At 40.8% G+C, this 27,014-nt stretch overlaps 1 protein-coding gene across 5 annotated transcripts in view; it reads right to left on the reverse strand.

Moving 5' to 3' along the window:
- Positions 1 to 27,014, reverse strand: part of MLH3 (MUTL protein homolog 3) — a 474,897-nt gene that overhangs the window by 159,229 nt on the left and 288,654 nt on the right. For 3 of the 5 annotated variants that reach the window (XM_089372967.1, XM_089372964.1, XM_089372965.1), the window contains 4 exons: positions 13,457 to 13,501; positions 13,326 to 13,382; positions 13,066 to 13,172; positions 12,802 to 12,853 (listed from right to left, as the gene is read on the reverse strand). In XM_089372967.1, coding sequence (XP_089229093.1) covers positions 12,802 to 12,853; positions 13,066 to 13,172; positions 13,326 to 13,382; positions 13,457 to 13,501 — 261 coding nt within the window. Of the gene's footprint in view, positions 1 to 12,801; positions 12,854 to 13,065; positions 13,173 to 13,325; positions 13,383 to 13,456; positions 13,560 to 27,014 lie in introns of those variants that run through there. The other 2 variants (XM_089372966.1, XM_089372968.1) reach the window with 2 other exon arrangements.

Genomic DNA, 27,014 nt, shown 5'->3' on the forward strand with positions numbered 1-27,014 from the left:
CTTTCTCATCGACTTACCATATCCCAGATGATGTCTATCTGCTGGAGCAATCGACGAATACGGGATTCCTCAATAATCGAATCCCACCTCTGGTTGTTGCAGAGAATCACAGTGGTATGTGTTCAAACAGCTCACTGAAGAGCTTCCCCAACCAGGCAACTTCATACGAGCTCGTAGATATGTATCTGGTCTCGGCAGTGCTTATGGCAACCGACTTCTGCTTCCTGCTCATCCATTATATCGAAGCAGAATCCAAAGAGAAACAGCGCTAAAAGTGCTCCAGTGATCCTCCACACTACCTGCCTAATCAACATTCAAATAATCATGCAGTTTCATATTTCCGGTAGTGTATCTCAATCCATGAGAGATGGTGTCCTGAAGACATCTCAGAAGATTCTTGGCACCATCTAGTGAGGCTCAACCAAATATGAGCTCACAATGCTAACTGCAAAACATATGTTCGAACAGAGGTTCACCAAGAACAACAACGCGAATGAGTTTTTTTTTGAAACTCAGAGGCATTTCCCAAATCTGGTCCGACATCACTACCATATAACTTCTGAAAGTTAAAATCCTTGAGGTAGTCACAGGCTTGCAGTCCATCATACCAAATCTTTTCAGAATCTGCACCACATATTTTCCTTGAGATAGGAAAATTTCCCTTGGCTTCTGCCACACTTCAAGTCCTTGGTTCTTCATTTCAAATTCAGAAGCCAACTCCCTCTTACATTTGTGAATGAGAGGGCATGCACCTGTTAGAAAGACGTCATCCACATACAACACCAGTATGAGAGGCTTGTCATCTTCAACCATAAGGTAAAGGTTAGGATCGGCTTCACTCCTAGTGAATCCCAGCTTCATCAAGTAGTTATCGATCCTCTCATACCATGCTTGGGGTGCTTGCTTCAGCCCATAGAGAGCCTTCTTCAACCTACATACATGAGATTTTCAATCATAAATCTCAAATCCTTCGGGTTGCTCCACATAGACCTCTTCTTTGATCGAACCGTGCAAGAACGCAGTCTTGACATCCATCTGATGTAGGTTCCATCCTTGCGAAGCCACAAGGGCTATGATCAAGTGGATGGTCATATATCTGGTAACATGTGAAAATATCACATCATAGTCTATACCTTCCTTCTAGGAGAAACCACAAGCAACAAAACAAGCCTTATACTATTCTGTACTTCCATCTACTGCAGCTTTATCTTGTAAAGCCATTTTGAAGTAACAATTGTCTTGTCCTGGGGTCTGGGAACTACTTCCCAGACATCATTCTCCATAATAGACTCATATTCTTTGGTCATAGCATCCTTCCATACTTGATGCTTGACAGCATCTGAGAATGATGAAGGCTCATTTTGTATGATCGTGTTCATGATGGTCAGGTATCCCTGATACCTATTAGGTTTCTTACTTTCACGGAAGGTTCCTCAGGGTGCAGCATGTCCTTCAACATCATCAAGTACCCCCTAAGCCATGAAGGCCTCTTCCTAGAAGAGGAAGGCTCAGGTGGATAAATAGGATACATGGGTTCCTCCATATCAGGCATTGTTACATAGAGACAGCTTCCACAATCGTACAGTTCTTCCTTTCTGCAACACCATTCTGCTCAGGAGTATGTGGTGTAGCAGTCTCCCTCTTAATGCCAGCCTCAGATATGCCTGAGTGAACCAACTGTAATATATCAGAGGTCTTGCTTTGGCTTGAGGGGAATGGTCCCCATTTGAGCTTTCCTTCAGCACATCCTGGACATACGCCTTCTTTCTCTACTCGGAATTCGGGCATCCCTGTCACCATTTGTCTTACACCGAGTAGATGTTTATAATGAAGGGGGCCAAACCTCTGATGCCAAAGTTCGGACTGAAGAGATGTGTCATAAGACATGACACCTAGCGGACTTCCATCGACCTGATATAATGAATCAACACGAAACCCAAGAGTAAAGGCATCTTTAACATTATTTTTCCATATACGTACCTTGCCATCACTGAAGGTTACCTTGTAGCCTTTGTCTTCCATTGTTGAGATGGACACCAGGTTCTTTTTGAGGTCAGGTGCATTTAATACATCCTGGAATTTCTAGCCTTCTTGAATGGTTGTCCTCTTCCTTGATTCCCAGCTCTCCTCTTACCTTTGCTATTGAATTTGTCATTCCTTTGATTGCCATCAGAGGGATTTTGATCATCATCCCGGTGTGAGTCCTTTCTATCAGGGCACTCCCTTGCATAGTGACCTGCTTTATCACAGATGTAACATCATCCTTTTCTTCCACCCTTAGGTCCAGCCTTTCCTTTTGATTTAGTCCCGGAATTATTTCTTTTCTTAGCATGAGAAGAAAAGGCAGCAGGAGGACCTTTAGGCATGGGCATTTCTTGCTCTTCTACCTTTGTTTCTTCTTGAATGCATCTAGCCATTAATTCCTCGAAACTAGGAATTATATTATTGTTCAGAAGAGTAGTCCTGAACATGTACCATTCGGATGGTAACCCCCCAAGAGTTGTGAGTGCCATTTCCCTATCAATAATAGTCTCCCCAATAGATAGGAGATCGTTCTTGAGCTCGGTGATTCTTAAGAAGTATGCTTGCATACTTTCATCTTTACCCTTCTTGATTTCCCTCAGTTTATTTCTAAGAAAAAAAACTTGATTTGCATCATTAACTTTAAATATACTCACTAGTCTATCATAGAATTCCTTGGAGGTGTCCAATTCAGACATGTAGGCCACCAAGTGCTTGTCGATAGAGTCCCAGATGATCTTCTTTGTTTTGACTTCTCCGTTTTTCCATTTGTTCCAGGCAGCAGCAGATGCATTTGATGGAGGCTCAAAAATATTGCCTCTTACATGGTCCAGCACTCCTTGATCTTCTACGGTTAGATCAATAGACATCTTCCATCCGTGATAGTCAACTTTCTCACGGAGCTTGTCTTCGGCAAGAAAGAGTGTTGAGGACCCCATAATTCTTTTAGAATAGCCTTGCCAATCTTCTCTTTGGTGATTTCTCTTGCTCTTGCTCGGGCTTTGCCTTCACCTCAACTCTGATACCATGTTAAGTTATGGTATGTTCAATGCTTATAACAGTTTACTTCTTTTTCTTATTATATTCCACAGATTAGCAATCACATGTACATAAAGTAAAGTGCAGATAGAACATTAAACGATCGACAGAAAACAAGCCAAGACAAGAGACACAGATGTGGCGGCTAGCTAGGGACAAACCCCAAAATGTGTGGGGAAACCCTTTGATCAAATCTTCTTTTATCTTCAATAATTCAGCAGAGAGAAATAGTAAGATAAATCTAATTTATATCAGCAATAGAAAACCCTAGATCAGCAGCATCAGCATTAGCGGCTTCATCATCAAAACTAGGGCAGTCGATATCTCACAAACCGACCGTCGGATCGGCTTGATTCCACCACCAAAAGTTGCAACCTTCAGAGGAGGTTTAGATGAACCTACAACGCAATGTAGATGAGGAGATCTTCTGGTCCATGCAGGTCAAACTTCACTTCTGCAGTTGCAGCTTCAGTTTCAGCAACTTCCTTCAAACTAGGGCAATCAATATCTCGCAAACCGTCTATCAGATCGACTTGATTCCACCACGAAAATTTGCAGCCTTCAGAGGAGGTTTAGATGAACCTACAACGCAGATCAAAGGAGGAGATTTGATGGTCCACGCTAGTCAAAGTTTGGATCTGCAGTTCCAACTTCAGTTTCAACAGCTTCCGGCTTCACATGTGTGAGAGAGAGACCCTTTTCTGCGCAGTAGAGAGAGAGAGAGAGATGTGATGAGATGAGTGAGTGCAAATGAGGAAAATTCCTCCTGTATTTATACACAACTACTGATGTTCGAATAGATGCGACTGTTGAGCTTCTGAGCCTACATGAGTTGTAGGTCGGCTTGATAATAATTCTATAATCAAAATAAATTCATATCTTCATGAATACTTATCGGTATCGGATGATATTTAGATCAATCCTACACCTCTCGACGAGAGGAATCTAATGAACATATTATCAGCCATGAATAAGATGACCCACATGAAGTTTGGTCCTAGTTGCCAATTTTAACAGTCTCTGACTAATTTTACAGAATTTTTGGAGTGATATTTAGGCCTGAAATCCTAATTCTTATAGCAAGGTGAAATGCTAGTTAGCTAGGGAATTTATACCATTTTGAGGGTTCGACTTTGGCTTGGAGATAGGCCAAACCCTTTCTGGGTTTTTGGTGGAGAGCTTAAGATTAATTTGGCAAAATTTTCTGAGCACTTTTGGAGGCTCAAACAAGGGTTTCTTCCAGCCAGCAATTGCAGAATTTCCAGGGCCAACGCAAACATTGAGGAGAAGCCTTTCCTTTGCATCCGGGTAGCATCTTTCTCACCTGGGATTGTTTAGCTTGCTTTGGCAAGCCCAGGTGCACACATTTCATGCATTGTACTCTTCTCCATATATAATAAAATGGCTGAATTTTGGTGCAATTCCGGTGTAAATTGTGGGTGTTTGATTGTTGTTTAAATATTTCAGTGTTGTATGGTATTTTACTTTGTTTATCATTGTTATTTTCTTTTTGGAACATTATCGTGGTATTAGAGCCATAATCTTGGCTCAGTCTGTGGGAAACCCTTCATTCTATGACAACACCAGAATAAAAGCTAAAACATCACGAGATCCAAAGAAAGGTTAAAAGCAACCAATAGGGTAATAACCTTGAGTGAGATGATTAGGATGCAACAGATGATTGTTGATGTGGGGGAGCAGATGATTCATACCAAAATTGGGAATCAAGACCATTCTCAATTATATAATAAATCCACTAGGCCCAAAATTATGGATAATGCATCAAGATGGCAAGACATGATTGCAATTGATGTGGAGTTATTGGCAGCAAACTGGAATGCATATCAATCATTAGGACATGGCATTCAGGTGTCCCTCTCCTTTTGGGAGTTTTGTGAACTAAGAGACATGCAAAAATTAGTGGGAATTCAGTGGAATTATGCAGGGATGATGAGGAGGATTAAGGCAGAAGATGAAAGAGTAGTTGAAGGGGCCATGGTTCGCAAGGAGACAGTTGAGCATACACTCGTTGATGAGATTCCATCCATTGTTGAGGTATCCATTGATGAGATATCTGGGGTTGTGACCAAGTTCTCAGGTGATAGCGGTGCACCACAGATTGATGAGGTGTCGGGAGATATCTCCACCTTTGATGAGGAGCTGATAGGTACCGAGGCATCTAGATCTATGACAGAGTTGCCGAACAACAGTCACCTACAACTGACTAGTGAGCATGTCTTGTGTGTTGGGTTGTTTATGGAGGAGCGGTTGGAGGTTTATGTTGAGTCCATGATGGAGGAGGATGTGCAACCATCCTTTGGGCTAGCCATTGATGAGGGGCAGCATAGAGACCACACATTGGGATTTCAGCACAGTTCGCTTCAGAGGCACACTGACGAGATGTACAACGTTATTAGCCCACCCTTACGCATTAGATTGAGGGAGGCAATGTTGTCTAAACATACCCGAGGGGACGGCTAGGTTAGCAGGACTGAGCAACATGAGTTAAGTATGACATCGCATTAGCTTACAGGGCTTGTTCCTTACATAGGGGATTGTACATTCAATCCCTCCTTTGGGGTTGGATGGCGAGAGGTACTAAGCAGGTACCCGATGGAGCAGGCTAGGTGGTTGGTTACATCCATGGCCACATTTCAACAGAGGCCATGGATTACCATAGGGACTCGAGGGCCAAACTGTTGTTGGTATCCAAGTGGGATTTCCCATCACATGATAGAGCTTGTAGGTGATGGTAGTAGTTACGTGATGGATCCGATGTTTGGGCGCACACATTTTCAGAACTCCATCGAAGCCCCATAGAACACTAGTGACAGGATGGCTTAACAAGGGAGCAGACAAATTTCATGAGTTGTCTTCGCACACTGACTGTGTGTGGAGGCATAGGGTGATTAGCCTACTTTGGCAAGAGTTAGTAGGAGGAGGTGGCATCGCCAAGCCACCAAACGGGGCATTACATGGAGACGGTGCCCCCTCATTAGTATATTGGACACCAAAGCTACTGAGGATAGGCACAATAGTGTCATTCCCGTTGGCATTTGAGGAGTCGGGTTGCTCAGGTATTTCACAGCAGATGGGGAGATGTAACCCACATCATGGAGGGTTTACTAGTAGAGTGGCGGATACTTTGGCACATGTAGGATACTGTATGTTACAGGGTGGTACGACAGCGGGTAGTGGTACACAGGATTGCACAGAGTTATGTCATAGGGTCTAGTGTAGGGATGCAAACAAATGTGTACAAACCCAATTTTAGGCCATAGCATCCAATGGTGTGTAGGGCTATACAATGACGAGTAGTGGCTTGCAGAGAAGCATGGAGATGCATGGTGGTGTGTCGTAGCATGTCATTTTACACTATGGACTAGGATGAGTAGCTCACATTGCATTGAGTACTAGCGGGGAGTGTCAGGTACAATGACACATGAAGGACACGAGGTGATACAACATGGGACAACAGCAGGGGGGTATCCAGCAATGTACAGAGGTAGGTTGCGGTGTACAGTGGCATGTCGAGGAGTACAAGGATGATTGGTGGTATGCAGGGGCGTATAGTGCTGCACAACGGGGTCTTGGAGTGTTGCTTCCATGGAGACTCATGGACAGAGACACCAAGCATACCTTTGGGTCTAGTTCTCCTAGGATCGACGAGGACACAAATGAGTGATTCTTGATGGTATCCATGGGGACTCACCCACCTGACCCACTTCTACATCACTTACGGGCACAGTCGATTTTGTTGTTGTCCTTTGACACTCTAAGCATGAGTAGCGGGGGATGGGGAGCTCATCCGAGATATTTGGATGACACTTAGCGCACTAGGGGAGAGACTTCTCAGCGGTGGCATTGGGTAGGTGCACGAGATGAAAACCACAAGTTGGGGGATGAGGTGATCATCTATAGGGGTGGCATATCGTACATCACTGAGCCTATGCCTGGGGAGATGGTCACGAGGGAGACATGTGGCATTCTCTCCACATGGCATGTTGGGACCATGCATGTAGAGGATACCATGTACAACTGAGGCAATTTTCCAATATGTGTTTGGGCTCCAGACTTTGTATTGGCACATTATCAAGAGGGCGGATGACAGGCCTAGCGGTGATGGTTGGCCAGAGCAGGAGGGATCCGCATACACCGAGTCGATTGCGAGTATCAGATACCCATCTATTGGTCGGATTCAGGGGGTAGCTATTTGGCACATGTGGCTTCCAACGATCATCGATGCTACTCAATGGTAGGCACAGGGTAATTTAGCATGCATCAAATTAGTTCATGATATATGGAGCCTATATAATAATATATGGATTGTATGCAAGGACTAGAGATGAGGCACAGATGGATTCTAGCAGTTGTCAGAGCTATGCCACAACAAGTCCAGTTATGGGATGCAGGGATTCAGTTGGTTTATAGATCACTCTGTCTCGTGATGAGTGGAGTCATCACAGAGAGTGATCTAGCTCACCCTTGGGTCGGCACATGGGGGTTCGCAGAGGCCTCCATTGTATCACGAGCCCTGTTTTTCTAGTTGCAGCTCAGGATCAGGATTAGCCATGGATGGGTAGACATTGACATCATGGAGATGCCTAGGCAAGATAAGCTTGGCCTTCATAGATATTCCACCATCATGTTTCAGGAGGGGAGGATACAGTCTGAGCATGATGGGTAGTTTATCATAGTCAAAGTGGCGCAATATCAGCATGGTGGCACCCTTCTGAGACTAGCATGGGATCCAGGTACAACAAGATTTGGTGGTTCAGCTACCCTCAGGCGTGAGCTGGTTTCTACAAGGGGAGATCATTCAGATCTTCCATTGGGTTCTAGTGATTCACTGTTGACATGGGGAGTGTCACTAGTATGGCAGGATGTTCAACAACAAGGAGTGGTTCAGTGGCACATTTGGGACCCTGACATTGGCTAGGCCAACGTTTGGAGCAACAGGATATTGCTTGAGGACAAGCAATTTTTGGCGGGGAGGACTGTAATGTTCCCAATTTCTTTTGTGAGTGCAAAATTCACTAAGGAGTTTTGCCAATTTTTGGTGATATTAAATAAAAGGAGAAAATATTATTTTGTAGGAGAAAAGTGGAAATTATTATTTTAATGAAGAATAGCAGGGAAGTAATATTTTATTAGTGGAAGGTGGGGACCACTAAGGGAGAGGGCTAGTAATTAATAAATTATAAATAGAGCTTGGAGGCCTCCATTTTGTTGATTTGGGGTAGCATCGGATGTGCCCTAGCCACGAAATTTGGTGGAAAGGTTGGGGCACATGAGATCTCCAATACCCAGAAAGGGTTTGGGCAGATTCTAAACAGATCAGGAGATATTGAAATAATTAATATTTTTAATGGAGTCCCTAAGTCTAAACTTAGGGAAAATAAAATATTAATGTGTATTAATATGAATCTATGTTAGAGTGGTCCAAAAGACATGGATCAAGCCAAATCTAATCTTAGTCGTTGATTAGGGACTTAATCTTGGCCGTTGAGATGTCAACAGGAAAAGTAGAAGAGGAGGCTTGAGGGTCACTTCGAGTACACACCAGAGTGATCAGTCATTCTATTCTCTAGAGCAGAGTTTTCTAAGAGAGATAGAATTAGTGATCGGAGAGCAGCTGAGGGGCATTGAGTACAGAGAGACAAAGAGGCAGAGATAGTGATGGGATAGCAGCAGAGCAGCCAGAGAGAGAGACGTCGGAGCAGCGAGTGCTCACGCGGGGCCACGCAGAGCCAGCTAAGTGTTGCGCAAAGCACCAGAGGGGCCAGCGTAGCTGACTCAGAGGCTCAGAGAGCTGACGCAGGGCCTCCTGGGGTTGACACATACTAAGATAGGCTGACGCAGGGCCAGCGCTGGGCTAGGAGAGGCTGACGCAATCCAGATTGGGCAGACGTTGGGGTTTCTGGGGCAGATTGGTGCTAAGTATCTGCCGGAAGGATTATCCGGGGTTTCAGCGAGTAGATTCGTAAGAAACTAAATGGTATTACTGCTAAGGAAATTCTCAGTTGGGTAGGCCACTTTCGGCACCCAGATTGTACTCTGATATTGCTTAATAAGAAAACCCTCAGATAGTTGCACCGGTTTTCCCACATTGGGTTTTTCTAAGGACATTAGTCCAAAAATAATGGTGTCATATGGTGTGTTTGTTCTTGTTTCTTTTAGTTGTTGATCTATAATATGTTGAGCATGCACTAGTGTTTATTTTCAGTATTTACATTGTAAATAACTTGTTAAGGAAAATAACAAGTAGGTAGGAATAAATCAGATAAAGTGCATGGAGGGTTTCTAACTAAGTAAACTTAGAAACTTCAACACATTTGGTATCTTTGATGATTTGACAATTCAACATTAGTTATCTTGAGCTGCTTAGCCAAGCTAACCGTGCTATTCAGCACAATAAATTTTCGAGCGGGAATTCCACCCTCATTTCAGAGAACTTCGAGTGTCTCCCTAGTGAGGCAATTTGGGGAGCTCAATTAAGAGTTTCCATTGGGCATATTTGCAAGTTATTTCAGCTGGTACATTTTTTCTTCCAGGGCGCAGAAGTGGTTCAAATTGCTTATGGGGAGATCAATTACAAAGGAGAAGAACACCGAAGGATTTGCAGGGATTTTTCTCCCAATTTAGCCAGATATTTTGTGGTGATTAGCAGGGTTGAGGTGAGAGAATCCTTGGGGCCGAAATTCTACATTTCTGGAAGTGCACAGGTGTTGGAGGAATAGAGGTTGAGGATAGATAAGGGTCGGAGATTGGAGGTATTTCTCAGGGGAGAATTTAGCCAAAGTTGGGAGAGATTTCAAGTGGTGGATTTCGGCTTAATTCAACAGTATCAGTTTTGTGGGGCGTTTTATGGCCAAATTGGGCAATTTGCACTTGTTAGGGGTCACTGGGGGTAGGTGGATTCAACCCAAACACTTTCTGGTTTTTGTGGGTTTATTGAGAGGAGTCTCTGACTAATTTTACAGAATTTTCCGGGTGATATTCGGGCCTGAAATCCTAATTCTTATAGCAGGGCGAATTGCTAGTTCGCTGAAGAATTTACACCATTTTGTGGGTTCAACTTTGGCTTGGAGATAGGCCAACCCCTTTTATGGGTTTTTTTTTGGGTTTTTGTTGGAGAGTTTAAGACTAATTTGGCGGAATTTTCTGAGCATTTTCGAAGGCTCAAACAGGTGTTTCTTCTAGCCAGCAGTTGTAGAATTTGCAGGGCCAGCGCAGAACATTGAGGAGAAGCTTTTCCTTTGCATTCAGGTAGCATCTTTCTCACCTGGGATTGTTTAGCTTGCTTTGGCAAGCCTGAGTGCACACATTTCATGCATTGTACTCTTCTCCATATATAATAAAATCGTTGAATTTTGGTGTAGTTCCGGTGTAAATTGTGGGTGTTTGATTGTTGTTTAAATATTTCGGTGTTGTATGGTATTTTACTTTGTTTATCACTGTTATTTCTTTTTTGGAACATTACACCCTATGAAATTATGGGCTATTAGCACTACTATTGCTATTTTGGTTGGGTCATTTTGAAGGAGTAGATTCTCCTAGTGAGTAAGATCTTCCTACAGATAATTCAAGGCTAAGAGTGTGTTATAGTTTCACCCAACTCCTCACACCTCTCTAGTCTCAAAAGAGAAATGATAAAAGAAGTGTTGTGATAGCAACTCTATGAAATGGAAAGGTAAAGGCAAAGGTAAGCCCCCCACATTAGCTACTTTATTCAGAAAAATTTAAAACATTTTCTTTTCTTTTCTTTTTTTAATTTAGTAGCTTGCTGTAAATTTCTTATCTTTCTACCTAGCAAAACCCTTGGAGAAAATGAGCAAAATTTCATATTTAAACCAAGGAAGAAATACATCTAATTTTGAATTTATTTCCATATCTTTCATGGGTGTATAATGTATTTAGTTTTACTTTTGCAGATTTGCAATAAATGAATGTTGTGGCAAACATTTTTCTGCAAAATTTCTACTTTACAAGACACTATTTTACAAGTATATTTTATTTGCCTAGTTTTAGCTTAGATTCATTTATTGAATCTATCTTTCAAATCTGTAGCTTCGAATTAGTTATTTCGGCCTCTTAAAAGTTTACTCGCTGAAATAAATTTATGGGTTCTGCACCAAGGAGTTTTAAACCCAAGACTTCCATAACTGAATTTCTAGCTTGCCTCGTCTCCTCACCCCTAGATCCAAGATCTATAAGTGTTTATGCACTTTTGAGTGAAATTTTAAGGGGTTGGCTTGTTAATTTCTGCATTTTCTGTAGAAATTAGAGTCCTGTAAAAACAAGGCAGCACGTTGTTTTATATAGCTACCCCCCTAAATGACCATTTGTTGACTGAAATAATTGTATGTTTGGATATGACATTTTCTACATACTTAATTTGACAATTTGCACATTCTATTTTATCAAGTTTCAGTGTCGCTTGCTTGTCGTTAGTGTTACTTGCAAATTTATAGACCTGTCAAAATAGGGCGGCAAACAATTTTATACAGTAACACCTCTAACTAGGCAACAAATCATAAATATAATTATATAATTGGTTAGTATAATTTGTGTACATCAATTTTGAATTTTTTTTCTTAATCTGTTAGTATTTGGTGTACTTCTTGTTGTTTTAAACTATTTTAGATAGGTTTTAATAGTAAAATAGCAGGACAAAACTTCTCCACTTCAGCTATTTGACCCCATTATACGGCACTAATCTTGTAGTGGTTGGCTGGAGTCATTTACGAGAAGTCTCCCATAATCTTTTCTGAAAGGAGTTGGGCTTAAAAAGTGGGGATTTAGGCTAAGGTGATAGTGAATCTTTGTCCTGTGTGTGCCAGCCATAGCGGGTTGTATAAAATCTTCAACAACCTGTCTAACAGAATGGTAACAAGACCCTCAGCAATAAAGTCTTGATAATAATAAATGTAACATTGATCTACACTACATATATAAAACATTCCCTTCATATTCATATATTTAAATATTTATATTTGGTTTCCCTGATCTATTATCTTGAAAATGCATATCCAAAGCCCATTTATCTCTAAATATCACACCAATTTCCATTCTCTAGGTGACATAGATTGCCACCCTATCCCAGAAACATGTCTTCAGTAAACATCCAAGTAGCTAGAGGATCAGTCTCTTGACCTGGGATATAATCATTTGCACTTGTATTTGCACCTTGGATGCTTTATATATCTCTATATTTATCTGTGTGTGTGTGTGTGTCTTGCCACACCCACTACCACGAACCTAGATCTCAAAACAGATGCACCGATACACACACCTAAAGCCACACACACTGGTACTCAACCAAAAATTACTACAGGAACCTGTCAAAATACAAGGTACTTGGACAGATATACTACAGGAATATATCAAAAGGAAAGGTAATTTGGTAAATATAATAAAGCAACATGTCAAAAGTATAGGTAAATATAATAAAGCAACATGTCAAAAGACAAACTGAGTGACCACCACTTTCCAAGTTCAATTGCACGTCTCAAAATAAAAAATAAAAAAGACAGCTTTGTATGTTATAAACCAAAAAGACCTTCGGTGAACAAGACATTGAGTTAATTTTCTCCATCTGTTTTATGATAGAAAAGGATACTTTCCCTGATGACCAAATCCATTTTTTAAATACATTTGTCCAAAACGAATGGAAATTCAGGATGTCTTGTCCAATGATAGCTTATGAATTAAAAGAGAAGAAAAGACCATGAAAATTACCGCAGTCAGGATGGCTTTACAGCTGCTCCTATGGAGCTGATGTGCCTTCCTGCTACATATCCAAAGTTCAAATTACAAGTATTATATTTTACATTTGATAATTAAACTAAGATAATGCATAAGTAAGACTCTCATTTGCTGCAAAATACTACATGATTTTATAAGCAATATCACAGTCCATTCAAATAAAAATTATTTTTCCTCTGCAAAAAAGGCAAGAGGAACAAATTCGTAGCCAAGTTCATAGTCCGATTGGCAGAATACCTTTTCACAGATGCCTCATTTCGAGAAAGTATCTTGTAGCGCCAACCCCAGTACTCTATTTGCTCCCTGTAATTTTGAAGTAATTGCAACCCACCAAAAGGAAGCGTCTGAAAGAAATAAAATAACAGATGTAAAACAACACAGGATAAGCCTACTGCACCTGCATTTCTGTAGAACCACAGATTTCTGCTAAACTACGCAAAACAATCAAGCAGGTAATTCTATAGATAAAAACATATTGTAAGAATCCAAATACGCACCAATTCTTCTTCATATTCCAGGACAGTAACTTTTGGCCTTTCTACACCTTCAAGAACCTGTAAACTGAATTAGCAATAACTCAACAAACCATAGTTTTGATCAGAAAATAAAGAACAGTAAAAAACCATACCTCTTTACGTAGCTCTTCTAAGCGAATTCTTTCATCTGCAGCATGCTGCACATGTACATGAATGGACAACATCATCATTCTGAATGACCTTCAACACCATTCACTGAATGCAAATATTAAGAAAAAAATAAGATATTTAAAGACATGAAAAATATGTATAATATCTAAAACTCTAAATATTATATCAAAGAAAAGGGAACAGAATTCTTGAAATTTCTTCTATTACTAACTGGATGATATATTCTGTAATGTCTCTTTCCAAGAACAGAAGAAAGGAGAATATTAATTTAATTATTTAATGTCATCTTAAAGGTGATATTGAATGATTAAATTGAAAAGGGGACTATAAGTGACTTATTGATTTAATTAAGAAATAGAACTTATCAAGTCACTTTAGTATTAAAAAGTGACCCATGGTATTTCAGAGACCCATGGCATTTGGATGGGAAAAATTATAAAAAGAAAAGACAGGGTTCATTCAAGGTTATGATTGGATATTTGATAAATTATTATTGGAGCTCTCATAGCTTACAGTGTGAGGGAAAACCCTTGTAGAGTTCCCAGTTTCGGTGTTGGGATATACACCCTAGCTGTTGGCAGACGGTTTCAGTGGTTGTAAAGCCACCCTAGCTGATCATTTACTTTTGTATAAGGGTCAAAATCCTTGAGCAGCAGCGAAGTGATTTACAGCTAGGTGGAGGCTGAATAGCATATTTGTTGAGGACAAATTTGTGGTGCTTCAGAGGACCAAGTTGTCAAAGAGATCATGTGCAAGCAGTTCAGGAGTCAATTCCCCAGGTTTTGCTTCAAATATTTATGTAAATTTCCTCCTGAAATTTCATTAATAAAATATTGCTGGAGTTGCAGCAGTTCATTTAATTTCTGGGTTTTATATTGCAAATTTTGTTAATTTGCTAGCAATATCTATAGTGTAAAATTGTGCACAATTTATGGTGTTTATGGAATAGAAATGCATGTCATAATTTTCTGAAGCAAATGCCCTATTAATTTTTTAATTTAATTAAAAAGAGATACTACATACTCATTGAAATATAGATCGTAATCAACAGAGCATTCAAAGAACAAGAAAAAAGAGAGAAATTTTCCAAAATCAAATTTATCCAGAAAGACAGATGGCCTTTAAGGTATGCTTGAAAAACATAATATTCAAATTTTAGCACTAGAAGCTCTTCTATGGTGTCTTAATAAAGCAAGCAAGCAGAAATTTTGCGATCATGATCTTGTGGCTGTCATAAATAAGCACTGGAAGAAACTATAGAGAAATCTCTTTCCACAGATAACAAATAATCATAACAAGAAGCAGCCTTCCCAGGTTTTACATTCCAAATTAACAAAAAAAAATATAGTGCATTTGAACTGCAAAAACATCTCATTATGTGACAAGTCCCTTATCCTTTTACAAGGCATACCATGGTGTAACAGGCCCGATACAACTTACCCACCTACCTGGTGCAGAATTGCTTTCAGTAATTCTGGTCGTTAACTTGCTAATCCCTGGATTTGCAATAAATTGTCATATGGGAAAACTATTTTGTGGACTGAAGGACAGGGTCATCATATGATATGGTAGGTGATGAAGCAATAACATTTTGGGCAGGTTGGATTTTCCATGGATTTGGTTTCTGTTTATGATCTCAACTCATCTATATACCACAAATCCAGAAGAAGAAAGCTTAGAGATCTGTGAAAGATCCTTCTCTGCTGCTCAAGGAAATTTTGGAACTGAAATATTTAATGATTTAAAGAAGACCATGAAGACTTCGGCCTGATGAAAAAGACAAAACACAGTAAAGAAATGTGCACTTAGTTGAGATCTACAAAGAAGTGTAAGAAAACAGGGTTATATGCACATATACATATTGGAACATAGCTCATATCACACCCGATTTCCTTAAGAAAACAAATATTTGTGGACGCTGGAAATATGGAGAACACAGTAGAAGAGAATCTCCGTGGAATAAGAAAAACAATGAAAGGTTATGGCTGGTTGAGAAATGGTCAGTGACAATTTTGAAGGGAGAGAAAAGGGTTCCAATCATGCATACTAACTTACTCAGTCTTCAGACCAGGTTGTGCATGAGGCACTCTTTCAAGTGCATCTGATGAGAAAGGTGTCATATGATGTCATTTAACCGAAGATGAGAAAGTGGTTTTTGTGTGTATCTTGAATATTGCCATGGACATGGGGCTTGTTAAATTTGGACAACTAGGTCCAAAATCCATGTTCTGATGCTCAGATTAAGAGGCTAATATTTTTGTTGGATTCCTCTTTCTGAGAGGTGTAAAATCCATATAAAAATAGTCTTAATCCGATGAGCAGAACTTATATTTTGAATTTATTATTCTTAATAAATTATATGTGCAAAGGTCAGCCAGTTTTGTAATGTAGGCTCACATGCCCAACAGATGTGTCACACACCCTCATTGATGGATATATATATACAGGAAAAGTTGGAGAGAATTTGATCACAACACAACTCACATCTTCCTCTCTCATCCTAAAAAGTACGAGCTACCTGGAGGACGAATTTCAGCCACACGTGGGAAGGACGAAGAGGATTTTTTCTGCTGCTAGGGTTTCTGCTGCTAGGGTTTCGCAGAAGTTTGACCAGCGTTGAATTTGGTCAACGCTTGGTCCAAACAAGCTGAAAACTTGTGGGAGGTTCGATTTTTGAAGGCCATACTACCTGGCACAAAAATCGAGGTCAAAGGGTTGACCGTTTTGCTGCTGCGTTGACTTTTAGCTTGCTGCCCCTGCGTTGACTTTTCAGGACAGCGTTGACTTTTGTAGAACTGACTTGGGTTGACTCATCTACTGGTTGGAGGGTTGTTGTGACACATGCTGGGCTGGCTGACCAAAGGAGACTTTGCTGGTTGAAGCATCCTGTTGACCGCCGAAACAAACACATACATTTTTCTTGTTTCTGATTTGTCTTCTGTAAGATCTGCTTATATGTTCTATCTGCATTTTGCTTATCTACTTGTATGATTGCTGTGAGAAAAGTGAAATTGCTCTTAGCATAGAACATCTACAAAACTTTACATGGTATCAGAGCTGAGGTGAAGACAAACTCTATCTATAGCAATCATCATCGAAGGAAATGGATTCCTCTAAGCTTGAATTCAGGGAGAATGACAAGCTGACTGGAAGTGATGACTTCCATGCCTGGAAGATGTTATTAGATCTCAAATTAGAAGATCATGATCTCCTAGATCATGTGACAGGGAAGATTCAAGAACCTCCATCAAATGCCTCTGCTGCTGTTAAACACAAGTATAAGAAGGGAGAAATCAGAGCAAAACTGCTAATCAGGGAATCCATAAATAAGAGTCTGGTTGCCTACATATCTGAACTAGGCACATCCAAGGAGATGTATGACAAACTGATACTTATGTTCCGAGTAAACAATGTGAACCAAGTGCTATTCCTCAAGAACAAGTTGAAGAATATGAAGAAGGGCCGAGATGAGTCTATTCAAACTTTCTTTATGAAGTTGACCGAAACCAGGAACAATCTGCTAGCTATTGGGGAGACAATAGCTGATCGTGAGATGGTTCTCACCGCACTTGGAGGACTTCCATATGAATGGCAAGTATTCACAACTACCATTCTCAACAATAATACCATCCCTAACTTTGATGAGCTTATGTCTAGATGTATGCAAGAAGAAACAAGGATGAAGGAATTTGATAATGAAAGAAATGCTGCCTATGTTGCTCATTCCCGAAAGAAGAACTCTGGTGGTTCCAAGGACAAAGGAAGGACTAAGACTCAAAAGAAGAAGGGTAAATGTTTCACCTGCCATAGGACTGGACACTATGCTAGAGAATGCCCCTTCCAGAAGAATTCTCCCGATAGTGACGAAAACAACAACAACCGAAGGAATGGGAATCAAAGAAATGACAAATCCAAAGGAAAGAGGAAGGCTCACTTTGAAGGAAACCATCCACCTTCTAAAAGGACCAGAAATACCAGGTATGAGGAGTCTAATGTTGTTGATAAAAGAAATGAGTATATTCTAATATCTGCTCTCTCAGCTGCATCTCCGCCCGACACTATGGATGTCTGGCTAATCGATAGTGGTGCCTCAAGACACATCACCGAATTCAAGGAAGCACTTTCTGACATGGTTGAAAGGGATACTAATCTAGAAATTATCCTTGGGGATAATGCCACTTATCTTGTGAAAGGGACCGGGACTGTGACCCTCCACTTGTCTCAAGGACAAGTCCTCCATCTACAAGATGTACTCTATGTACCCAAATTGAAGAAGAACCTTGTGTCTGTATCTGCCATGGAAGACAAAGGATTCAATGTAACTTTCTCTGATGGAAAGGTACTCATGTGGAAGAAGAGCTTCAAGGAAGCTATCTCAATTGGTTTTAGAGTTGGTACACTCTACCAGGTTGGAGGGAGTCTGTTGGGAGCTATGACTTGTGATACTATCCGTCAAACCGAACTATGGCACCGAAGATTTGGACACCTTCATTACAAGGCTCTTCCCGAAGCAAGGAAGGTGGTGACAAGGATGCCTGATTTTGGAAATAATCATAAAGGTGTATGTAAGGGCTGTGCTGAAGGAAAACATACAAGGGGACCTTTCCCCTCAAGTGTCACAAAGACATCTGAGATATTGCAACTGGTCCATTCTGATCTTTCCGGTATGTTGCCTGTAACTTCCCTGGGGGGATGTTCTTACTATATGACATTTACTGATGACTTCTCTCGCAAAACCTGGATATACTTCTTGAAGAAGAAGGATGAGGCTTTCATGTGGTTCCGTACCTTCAAAGCCTTGGTGGAAAATATGACCGGAAAGAAGATCAAGATTTTGAGGACTGACAATGGCACTGAATATGAGTCAAATGAGTTCAAAGACTTTTGCAGAGAAGCTGGCATTAAGAGGGAGACTACCACTGCATATACTCCTGAGCAGAATGGTGTTGCTGAACGCAAGAATAGGACTATTGTGGAAGCTGCCCGTGCCATGCTATGTGACCAGGGTCTTCCAAAGTTTCTGTGGGGAGAAGCTGCAAATATTGCTGTGTACATTCAAAACCGATGCCCTCATTCCGCTTCGGACTCCAAAACTCTCGAAGAGGTTTTCTCTGGTAAGAAACCTGATGTCTCACATTTTAGAATTTTTGGATGTCCTGTCTATTTTCATGTGCCGAAAGAAAAGAGAAGTAAGCTGGATGCTACTGGGAAGAAAGGAATGTTTGTGGGCTACAGTGAGACTTCTAAGGCATATAGAGTCTATGTACCTGGTCAAAGCGAAGTAGAGATAAGCCATGATGTCACTTTTGACGAAGATGCTTCCCTGAAGAAAGTAGTAGATCTTCCTAGATCTGAAGAAAACCATGAAGAAAGACCTGGAAATCTGGAAGAACCCCAGGATGAGACTATGCCTGATGTTGAAGGGCCAATGGACCCTATTGATCCTTCCCCTTCTCTAGGAAAGAGGCCATCATGGCTCAGGGACACCCTCGAAGATGCTGAGGGTCATGCTGCCCCAAGGGGAACATTCCGAGAAAGCAAGAAGCCGTGTAGATACCAAGGGTATCTAGCTGCCATGAGTACTATTATACAATCTGAACCTGGATCTTTTGAAGAAGCCATCAAGCATCAAGTCTGGAAGGATGCTATGCATGAAGAATATGAGGCTATTATGAAGAATGATGTCTGGGATGTGGTCCCGAGACCGAAGGACAAATTTGTTGTCACCGTTAAATGGCTCTACAAGATTAAACATGGATCTGATGGGAGTGCTGAAAAGTTTAAGGCAAGATTTGTTGCCCGTGGCTTCTCTCAAAAGGAAGGAATTGACTATGACGATATATTTGCACCTGTGGCTCGATATACCACCATCCGTTCCATCATAGCCCTTGCTGCTACGCAAGGATGGAGTCTTCATCAGATGGGTGTCAAGACCGCTTTTCTGCATGGTGCAATAAAGGAAGAGGTGTATGTAGAACAACCTCTGGGATTTGAAGTTCAAGATCGAGACACTTATGTCTGCAGGTTGAAGAAAGCCCTCTATGGGTTAAAGCAAGCACCCAGAGCTTGGTATGAGAGGATGGATAGTTACTTGATGAAGCTGGGCTTCACTCGAAGCAATGCTGATCCAAACCTTTACTTTAAGGTTGAGGAAGGAAAGCCTCTCATTCTAGTGCTGTATGTGGACGACCTCTTCCTGACAGGTGATGACCCTCTCATTCATCAATGTAAGAGGGAGCTAGCTGCTGAGTTCGAGATGAAAGACCTAGGACTGATGCACTATTTCCTAGGCCTGGAGGTCTGGCAGAGACCTGGAGAGATTTTCCTTTCTCAAGGAAAGTATATTGTGAAGCTTCTGGAAAGATTTGGGATGGTGGACTGTAAGTCCGTGTCGACACTAATGGAACTCAACTTTAAGAAGTTGAGTGGCAGCACTGCAGGGCCTATCTTGGCCAATCCTACTGAGTATCGTCAACTCATAGGAGCTTTGATGTTCTTAGTGAACACCTGTCCGGACATATGTTTTGCAGTGAATACTTTGAGTCAACAGATGGTTGAGCCTCATCATTTTCACTGGGTTGGTGCCAAGAATCTTTTGAGATATCTTCGGGGCACGATAAACCATGGGCTGAGATACACTGCCGGGAGTGTGATACTCCGGGGATATACTGATGCCGATTGGGCTGGCAGTGTGGTGGATCGTAAGAGCACATCTGGATGCTGTTTCAATCTTGGTTCTGCTTCGATCTCATGGATGAGCAGGAAGCAGAAGTCGGTGGCTTTGAGCACCGCGGAGGCCGAATACATTGCTGCTAGTATGGCCTGTTGTGAAGCAGTTTGGTTGAGGAAGCTCTTTAGTGAGTTGTTCCAACATGTGCTAGATACCACTGTAATACTATGTGATAATCAGAGTGGGATTCGTATGACTGAGAATCCTGTGTTCCACGACCGATCCAAGCATATTGATATCAGGTACCACTTTATCCGGGATATGGTACAGCGAGGCGCCGTAAGGCTCGATCATATAGGAACTGATGAGCAGGTCGCGAATATTCTCACTAAGCCCCTGGGGAAGGTCAAGTTCCTAACCTTCCGTGAGAGTCTTGGTGTCGTGGAAAGACCCTATGATGTGGGTCCTGTTGGACGATGAGCTCTGGGAGCTCTGGGGGGCTTTGGGGATAGCTTCTCGGAGCTATAAGCACTCATAATGCTTCTGCCCCACCCTTGTGATTATTGAGCTGGTTCGCCACTCATTTAATCTGTGCCCCGTATGCATCCTGCCCATTGAGTTCAGGGCTCATGGGAAGTACCTCTCATTTGGCCAATGAGGTGTGGAAAAGCTAGAGACTATTAGCAAAGACTGATGGACGCATCAGAGATTGCCGTACTCTCTATCTAGGATGGCATGGTCCAACCACTTGATCTGGGATCAAGATTTGTGAGGTCTGGGACCTCTGGACTGATTATGTCAGTCGGGGAATGATGTCTTTGTGACTGACCCACTTCTGTTCTGAAATAAAGAAGCCAGCAAAGCAAGTTTCGGCGGGATGACTCACGATGTTAATTGCACTAATAGATGGAGTTCTCCCTAGTTGAGAGGGAGTGTTAAATTTGGACAACTAGGTCCAAAATCCATGTTCTGATGCTCAGATTAAGAGGCTAATATTTTTGTTGGATTCCTCTTTCTGAGAGGTGTAAAATCCATATAAAAATAGTCTTAATCCGATGAGCAGAACTTATATTTTGAATTTATTATTCTTAATTAATTATATGTGAAAAGGTCAGCCAGTTTTGTAATGTAGGCTCACATGCCCAACAGATGTGTCACACACCCTCATTGATGGATATATATATACAGGAAAAGTTGGAGAGAATTTGATCACAACAGAACTCACATCTTCCTCTCTCATCCTAAAAAGTACGAGCTACCTGGAGGACGAATTGCAGCCACACGTGGGAAGGACGAAGAGGATTTTTTCTGCTGCTAGGGTTTCGCAGAAGTTTGACCAGCGTTGACTTTGGTCAACGCTTGGTCCAAACAAGCTGAAAACTTGTGGGAGGTTCGATTTTTGAAGGCCATACTACCTGGCACAAAAATCGAGGTCAAAGGGTTGACCGTTTTGCTGCTGCGTTGACTTTTAGCTTGCTGCCTCTGCGTTGACTTTTCAGGACAGCGTTGACTTTTGTAGAACTGACTTGGGTTGACTCATCTACTGGTTGGAGGGTTGTTGTGACACATGCTGGGCTGGCTGACCAAAGGAGACTTTGCTGGTTGAAGCATCCTGTTGACTGCCGAAACAAACACATACATTTTTCTTGTTTCTGATTTGTCTTCTGTAAGATCTGCTTATATGTTCTATCTGCATTTTGCTTATCTACTTGTATGATTGCTGTGAGAAAAGTGAAATTGCTCTTAGCATAGAACATCTACAAAACTTTACAGGGCTGGTAGTGTAATTTTTACTCTGGCTTCTTGCAAAAGGCTGTTGTTCCTTTGTGATCCTTCCTAGTTATAGTTGAAGAAGTAAACTGGCTCCTGCCTGGAATAAAGGTGGGATAAAGGAAGGCCAAAGTTTGGAAAAACATCAACAATGGCTGAGGCTTACCATGGCAATGTAAGAAAAGGTTCATTGGCAAGTTTGATTGTGCTTGACTGCTTGGTCCATGATGTCTCCAACAGCTAGTTAGACCTTCTGATGACTAGTTGACTTGTCCAACAGCTAGTTTGAATTGACTTTCTCCTTTTACTAACTTGATTTAGCCACCTTGAACTTGGTTCTCTAACATAATTAATTATCTAACAAATCTGGTATCTGGGTTTGGCGAAACTAAACATGCTCTGCACTGGGCCTCTCTCTAAATCTCCAAATCCCGCCTAGTGTTGCCACATCATCATCTGCCTTGCAACGTTATCTACCACATGTGCAAGTCCCCCTTGAGGAATCTCCAAAATCTGACACATGGGTATTATTCCACTCATTCTTCCCAACACTGCCCCTAGTTTGCCATCTCAAAACCTGTTTTGACCTGTTGACCAAGTTTGACCAAGTTGTAACTAGCCATTGCCACCTCTGAATGAAAAAATGGAGCATGGCATGGACTCCTATCATCAAGCTGAACAATCTAAGACCAAGTTGACTTTTTGACCATCGGGACCACTTTGCATTGGGAACCATGTACTACCTTGGGAAATACGACAGTTGTCAAAAATGAGACTGTCACGCATGAGAGTAAAAAAGAAATACAAAATATGCAAAGGAAAGTTGACAAAATCACTGCTAACAAAAATGAAGAAGTTTCTTGGATTAAAGACCATAGTGAAAAATTATTGATGCAAATTAAGAAACTTAAAAATGACAAGGAATCATTGAAAACCAAATTAGAAGAATTTATCATGAAAGAAGCATCAAAGTCTTCAGACGTAACATCGATTAAAAATGTTCACTGTGGATAAAATTACGGAAACAATTCTTCAAAATTTGACAACCACAGAAATTTACAATCAACAGCGGTACCTGAAGTAAATTAGGAAGAGTAGACATCTCAATCAGCCTATGTATATGTATCACTCAGAACAGAAACAGCAAACTTATGTTCCAAAGAATAATGATGTCAGCAAAATCCAATCTAACAATAACAATTTATTTGTAATGAACAAAGTTCATACTTATGTAGTTATCTTCAGAACACTTGGAACACGAAGACATCTGTTGAGGATAAGAAACATATATATTGAATAATGTATACAAGAATTGATGTGAGATGTGATTGTTACAAATGAGGGCCCACTTATATACCTAGGAAGGTGCCCCTTCATGAATGGTTATGTTCTTAGAGACATGCCTCTTCATTAACTATTATTATTATTATTATTATCTATTTATTTATATTATTTTTATATAAATTATATTCATAACATTGCCTTCCTCTTCAAAAAGCTTTGTCCTTAAAACTTATCACTGACAAGACGTGTCATCTGTTCTTTGTCTTTGTAAACTATTCACATCTTTTGGAATTCTTCGATTTGTCATCTTCGTTGATACAAGATGATAAAACCCTTGAAATGATAAATAAAATTGTCGAACTAAGAAGGGTTCTAACCATCCTAAATTAATCTTCTGCAAAACTTTGCAATTATGTGATAGTTGGGATAACGTGATGAACAAAGTTCATAAATGTTGTAGAATACTTAGGAGATCTGAAATATATAAATATCCATAATAGGACAAATATATTTATCAAGGCTACTTGGGAGCAGAAGCGAAAACAGGGAGAGGGAGCGGGAGCAATTTTTTATATAATATATATATATATATATATATATATATATATATTATATTTTGATGCATATATGTCAACAAAAGCATGTAGAATGATGAATTAGATATAAAAAACATAGATTGAACCAAATAACAACAATCATCTAAGCCCCAAGGGTTAGCTCAATCGGTCAAGTCGGGGCCTCGCCAATGGGAGGTCACAGGGTCGAAACCCGAAAGCTCTTGGGGTCAAGTCAGTCAATAGGCCGAGGGGTGTGACCCCCTTCGGGTGGGGTCCACCCTAGCATTGTTCGATCCTGGACATAGCGGACCCACTGCCCATGGGTATCCTTGTCAGCTGCATTTGTAGCCCTTTCCTTTAATACCTGCCAGTGTGGACTTGATAGCATGCTAGCCAATGACTCTCTTACCTTCAAAAGGCGCCTGAAGGTGAGGTAATAGCTAGCAAATCTAGTCTTCGCAATCTTCAACAGCTCCAATCTTGAGTGACTGCGGAAAAGCCCATGGGTATTGCTATGATTTGTAATAAATTTTATCATTTGTTTGCCTCTCTTCTACAAATCACCAATCCATTTGTGTTGCCGGTTTTTGTTCTTAATAATATCATGCATCAAAAGGTTCATTGTGTGAACCAAACACCCAAACCAAAATATGTTGGGGTATTTATCCTCAATAATTGCTCCCACTGCCTTACAATTAGCAGCATTATCAGTGATGACTTGGATGACATTGTATGGCCCAATATGTTCAATTGTTTCAAGTAATAGTTCTGCAATGTTGATGTCGGTCTTGAACTTCTTAGAGTAATCATATGCTAAAAGAAGGATGGAACCACTAACAAACAAAACAAGAACACTTAGCAATGGCTTGCCTTTTACATTTGTCCATCCATCAAATACAATGGACACCCCATGCTTAGTCCAAGAATTTTTCATTCTACTCAAAGAATGTGATATTTTTGCTTTTTCATGATCAAGTCCAACAATTCTAGCCTTGTCATACTTAGGGCTCTTGTATCCTTTAGGGGAATCATTTATGGCAGAAACCATTTCATGCCAGTAAGGTGAGCGAAGAACATTGAATGGTATCCCACATGCATAGAGAAACTGGTAAACTTTTGAATCCACATCATTCCTACACCCTTCATCAAGGAAATCTGATATGGTTCTACGCCTTAAAGAGATGTTTGGTGACCCTGTGCCTCCATATCCACTGCCATGGGAGGATGTTGAAGGAATCCTTTGTGCATGTTGATGTGATTGTGAGCTACGTTCAAAGTGTGAAAATTCCTACACTCTGAAGGAACCCCTACTGCAGCAAATCTGAATCAATTCACGTACTTCATTTTTAAATTACATTCATCAAGTTATTCTTCTGAATACTGAAGAAAATTACTTCTACAACCTACACTAATTAAATATTTGATCAGAGCAAAGAACAAGATACATAGGACAATTATTTTTGGACACAATAGTCCCTGGAAAAACCCAATGTGGGAAAACCAATGCAGCCGTTCTGAGGGTTTATTATTATGCAGGAGAAATATTTGAATACAACTCTAGGATTCTCATTTAGCAATCCTTTATAGAGAAAATACTAGCGGAAAATATGAGTGAGTTTTGCCTCACTTGACCTAGCAGAATTTTGGCTGATCCGGCACAAGAATGGCTAACCCCGACTATTTATGCACTGGCTCTGCATCAGCCCTGTGTCACTTTCTCTGCCCTCTACGTCAGCTCTCCCAATCTCGTTTTGACTGTTCCAACAATTCTGGCAGTTCCCGACAGTTTCAACTGTTCTGGTAGTTCTAGATTCTGTGTGACAAGCAACTTTTCTGCGTCAACTCTCCCGGCTACTATGCTGCCTCTACGTCAACTCTCTTGGTTGTTCCGGCAGTTCCCGAAAGTTTCGGTTGTTTTGGCAATTCTGGATTCTGTCTGATAGGCAGCTTTTCTGCGTCAGCTCTCCCGGCTATTGCGTTGCCTCTATGCAAGCTCTCTCTACCTCTGTTTTGTATTTTCCAGAAAGTCCTTCTCCCGGATTCTCTCTGCCCCTCAACTACAAGATCTCCCCAATCGATTTTCCTCCTAAGAACTTCTCACCTCAGAAAATCGATTTCTTCAATCCCTCTATGTTTCTAAATGAACCCCAAGCCTCCTTATACTTTTCTTGTTGAGACTTCAACGACCAAGATTAAGTCTCTAATCAACAACTAAGATTAAAACATAACTTGATCCGCCTTCTAGATGATTCTCACCCATATTTTGATTAATACCCATTAATATTTTAATTTCCCTAAGTTTAGACTTAGGAACTCCATTAAAAATATTAATTATATTTATAAAATACAATTCAAGTGGAATTCAACCAAACGGTTTCTGGGTTCTTTAGAACTCATGTGCCTTAGCCTCTCCACCAATTTTCAAGGCTAGAGCACTTCCAATGCTACCAAAAACTAACACGAAGAAACCCTTTGATTTTTTAGAATTGCATTGGGCTTCCTTCTCTTCCCTTATGTATTTGGCTCTGTCTGCTGCTGACACACTTGCACAAGTTTTGATTCCTATTTGTTTATCTCCATCCCATGGCGTTTTCCCACAGAGGTGCCTTCTAGCACGGGTGTATGAACCTGTTTAATTATTGTTGCAATGGGCAGAGAAATTTAGTGGTTCCACCCTTTTTCCCTGCTTCAAGCCTACTAACATATTTCCACAATGGGGTTTGGTCTTGTTTAGTTTTTTGGGTTGAATCATGTTCACTCTACTCCTCCTCACCAAGGTACCCCTCTCTGGGGTTTTCATCAAATCCACTATAACCCACTTCTTCGTCCTCTTCTTCATATTCAACCCTCCTTTTTCTACTCTCCAACACCATAATAACCAAAAAATGAACCAAGAAGAAGAAAATGTCAAGCCATATAACCATGATGTTTGAAATTTGAAGTTTTGAATCTGCAAAAAAATGGATGAATGGGAATGGGAAAAAGATAATTTTATTTATTTATTTATTTATTTATTTAGCAATGAACATAAAAAAAAAAATGCTAGATTAGAATGTAGATCCTACCTCTTTGGCCTCCAATCTCAAGCCCCAATCTCCCCTTGCAAGCTCCTCTAAGCTCCTCTCCTTGCTTCAAACTCTCTCTTGCTCCAAACTCTCTTGCTCTCTCAATGGGATGAAGTGAATAATGGGAGGGGAGAGGGTCTATTTATCTTCCCCCACTCCCCTTCCCTCTCTCATCTCCCCTTTTCCCTCCCTT

The sequence above is a fragment of the Pinus tabuliformis genome, chromosome 8 (genome assembly GCF_031772625.1).
Source record: "Pinus tabuliformis cultivar Carrire ecotype Pingquan chromosome 8, CPIR1, whole genome shotgun sequence".
Lineage (NCBI taxonomy): Eukaryota > Viridiplantae > Streptophyta > Pinopsida > Pinales > Pinaceae > Pinus > Pinus tabuliformis.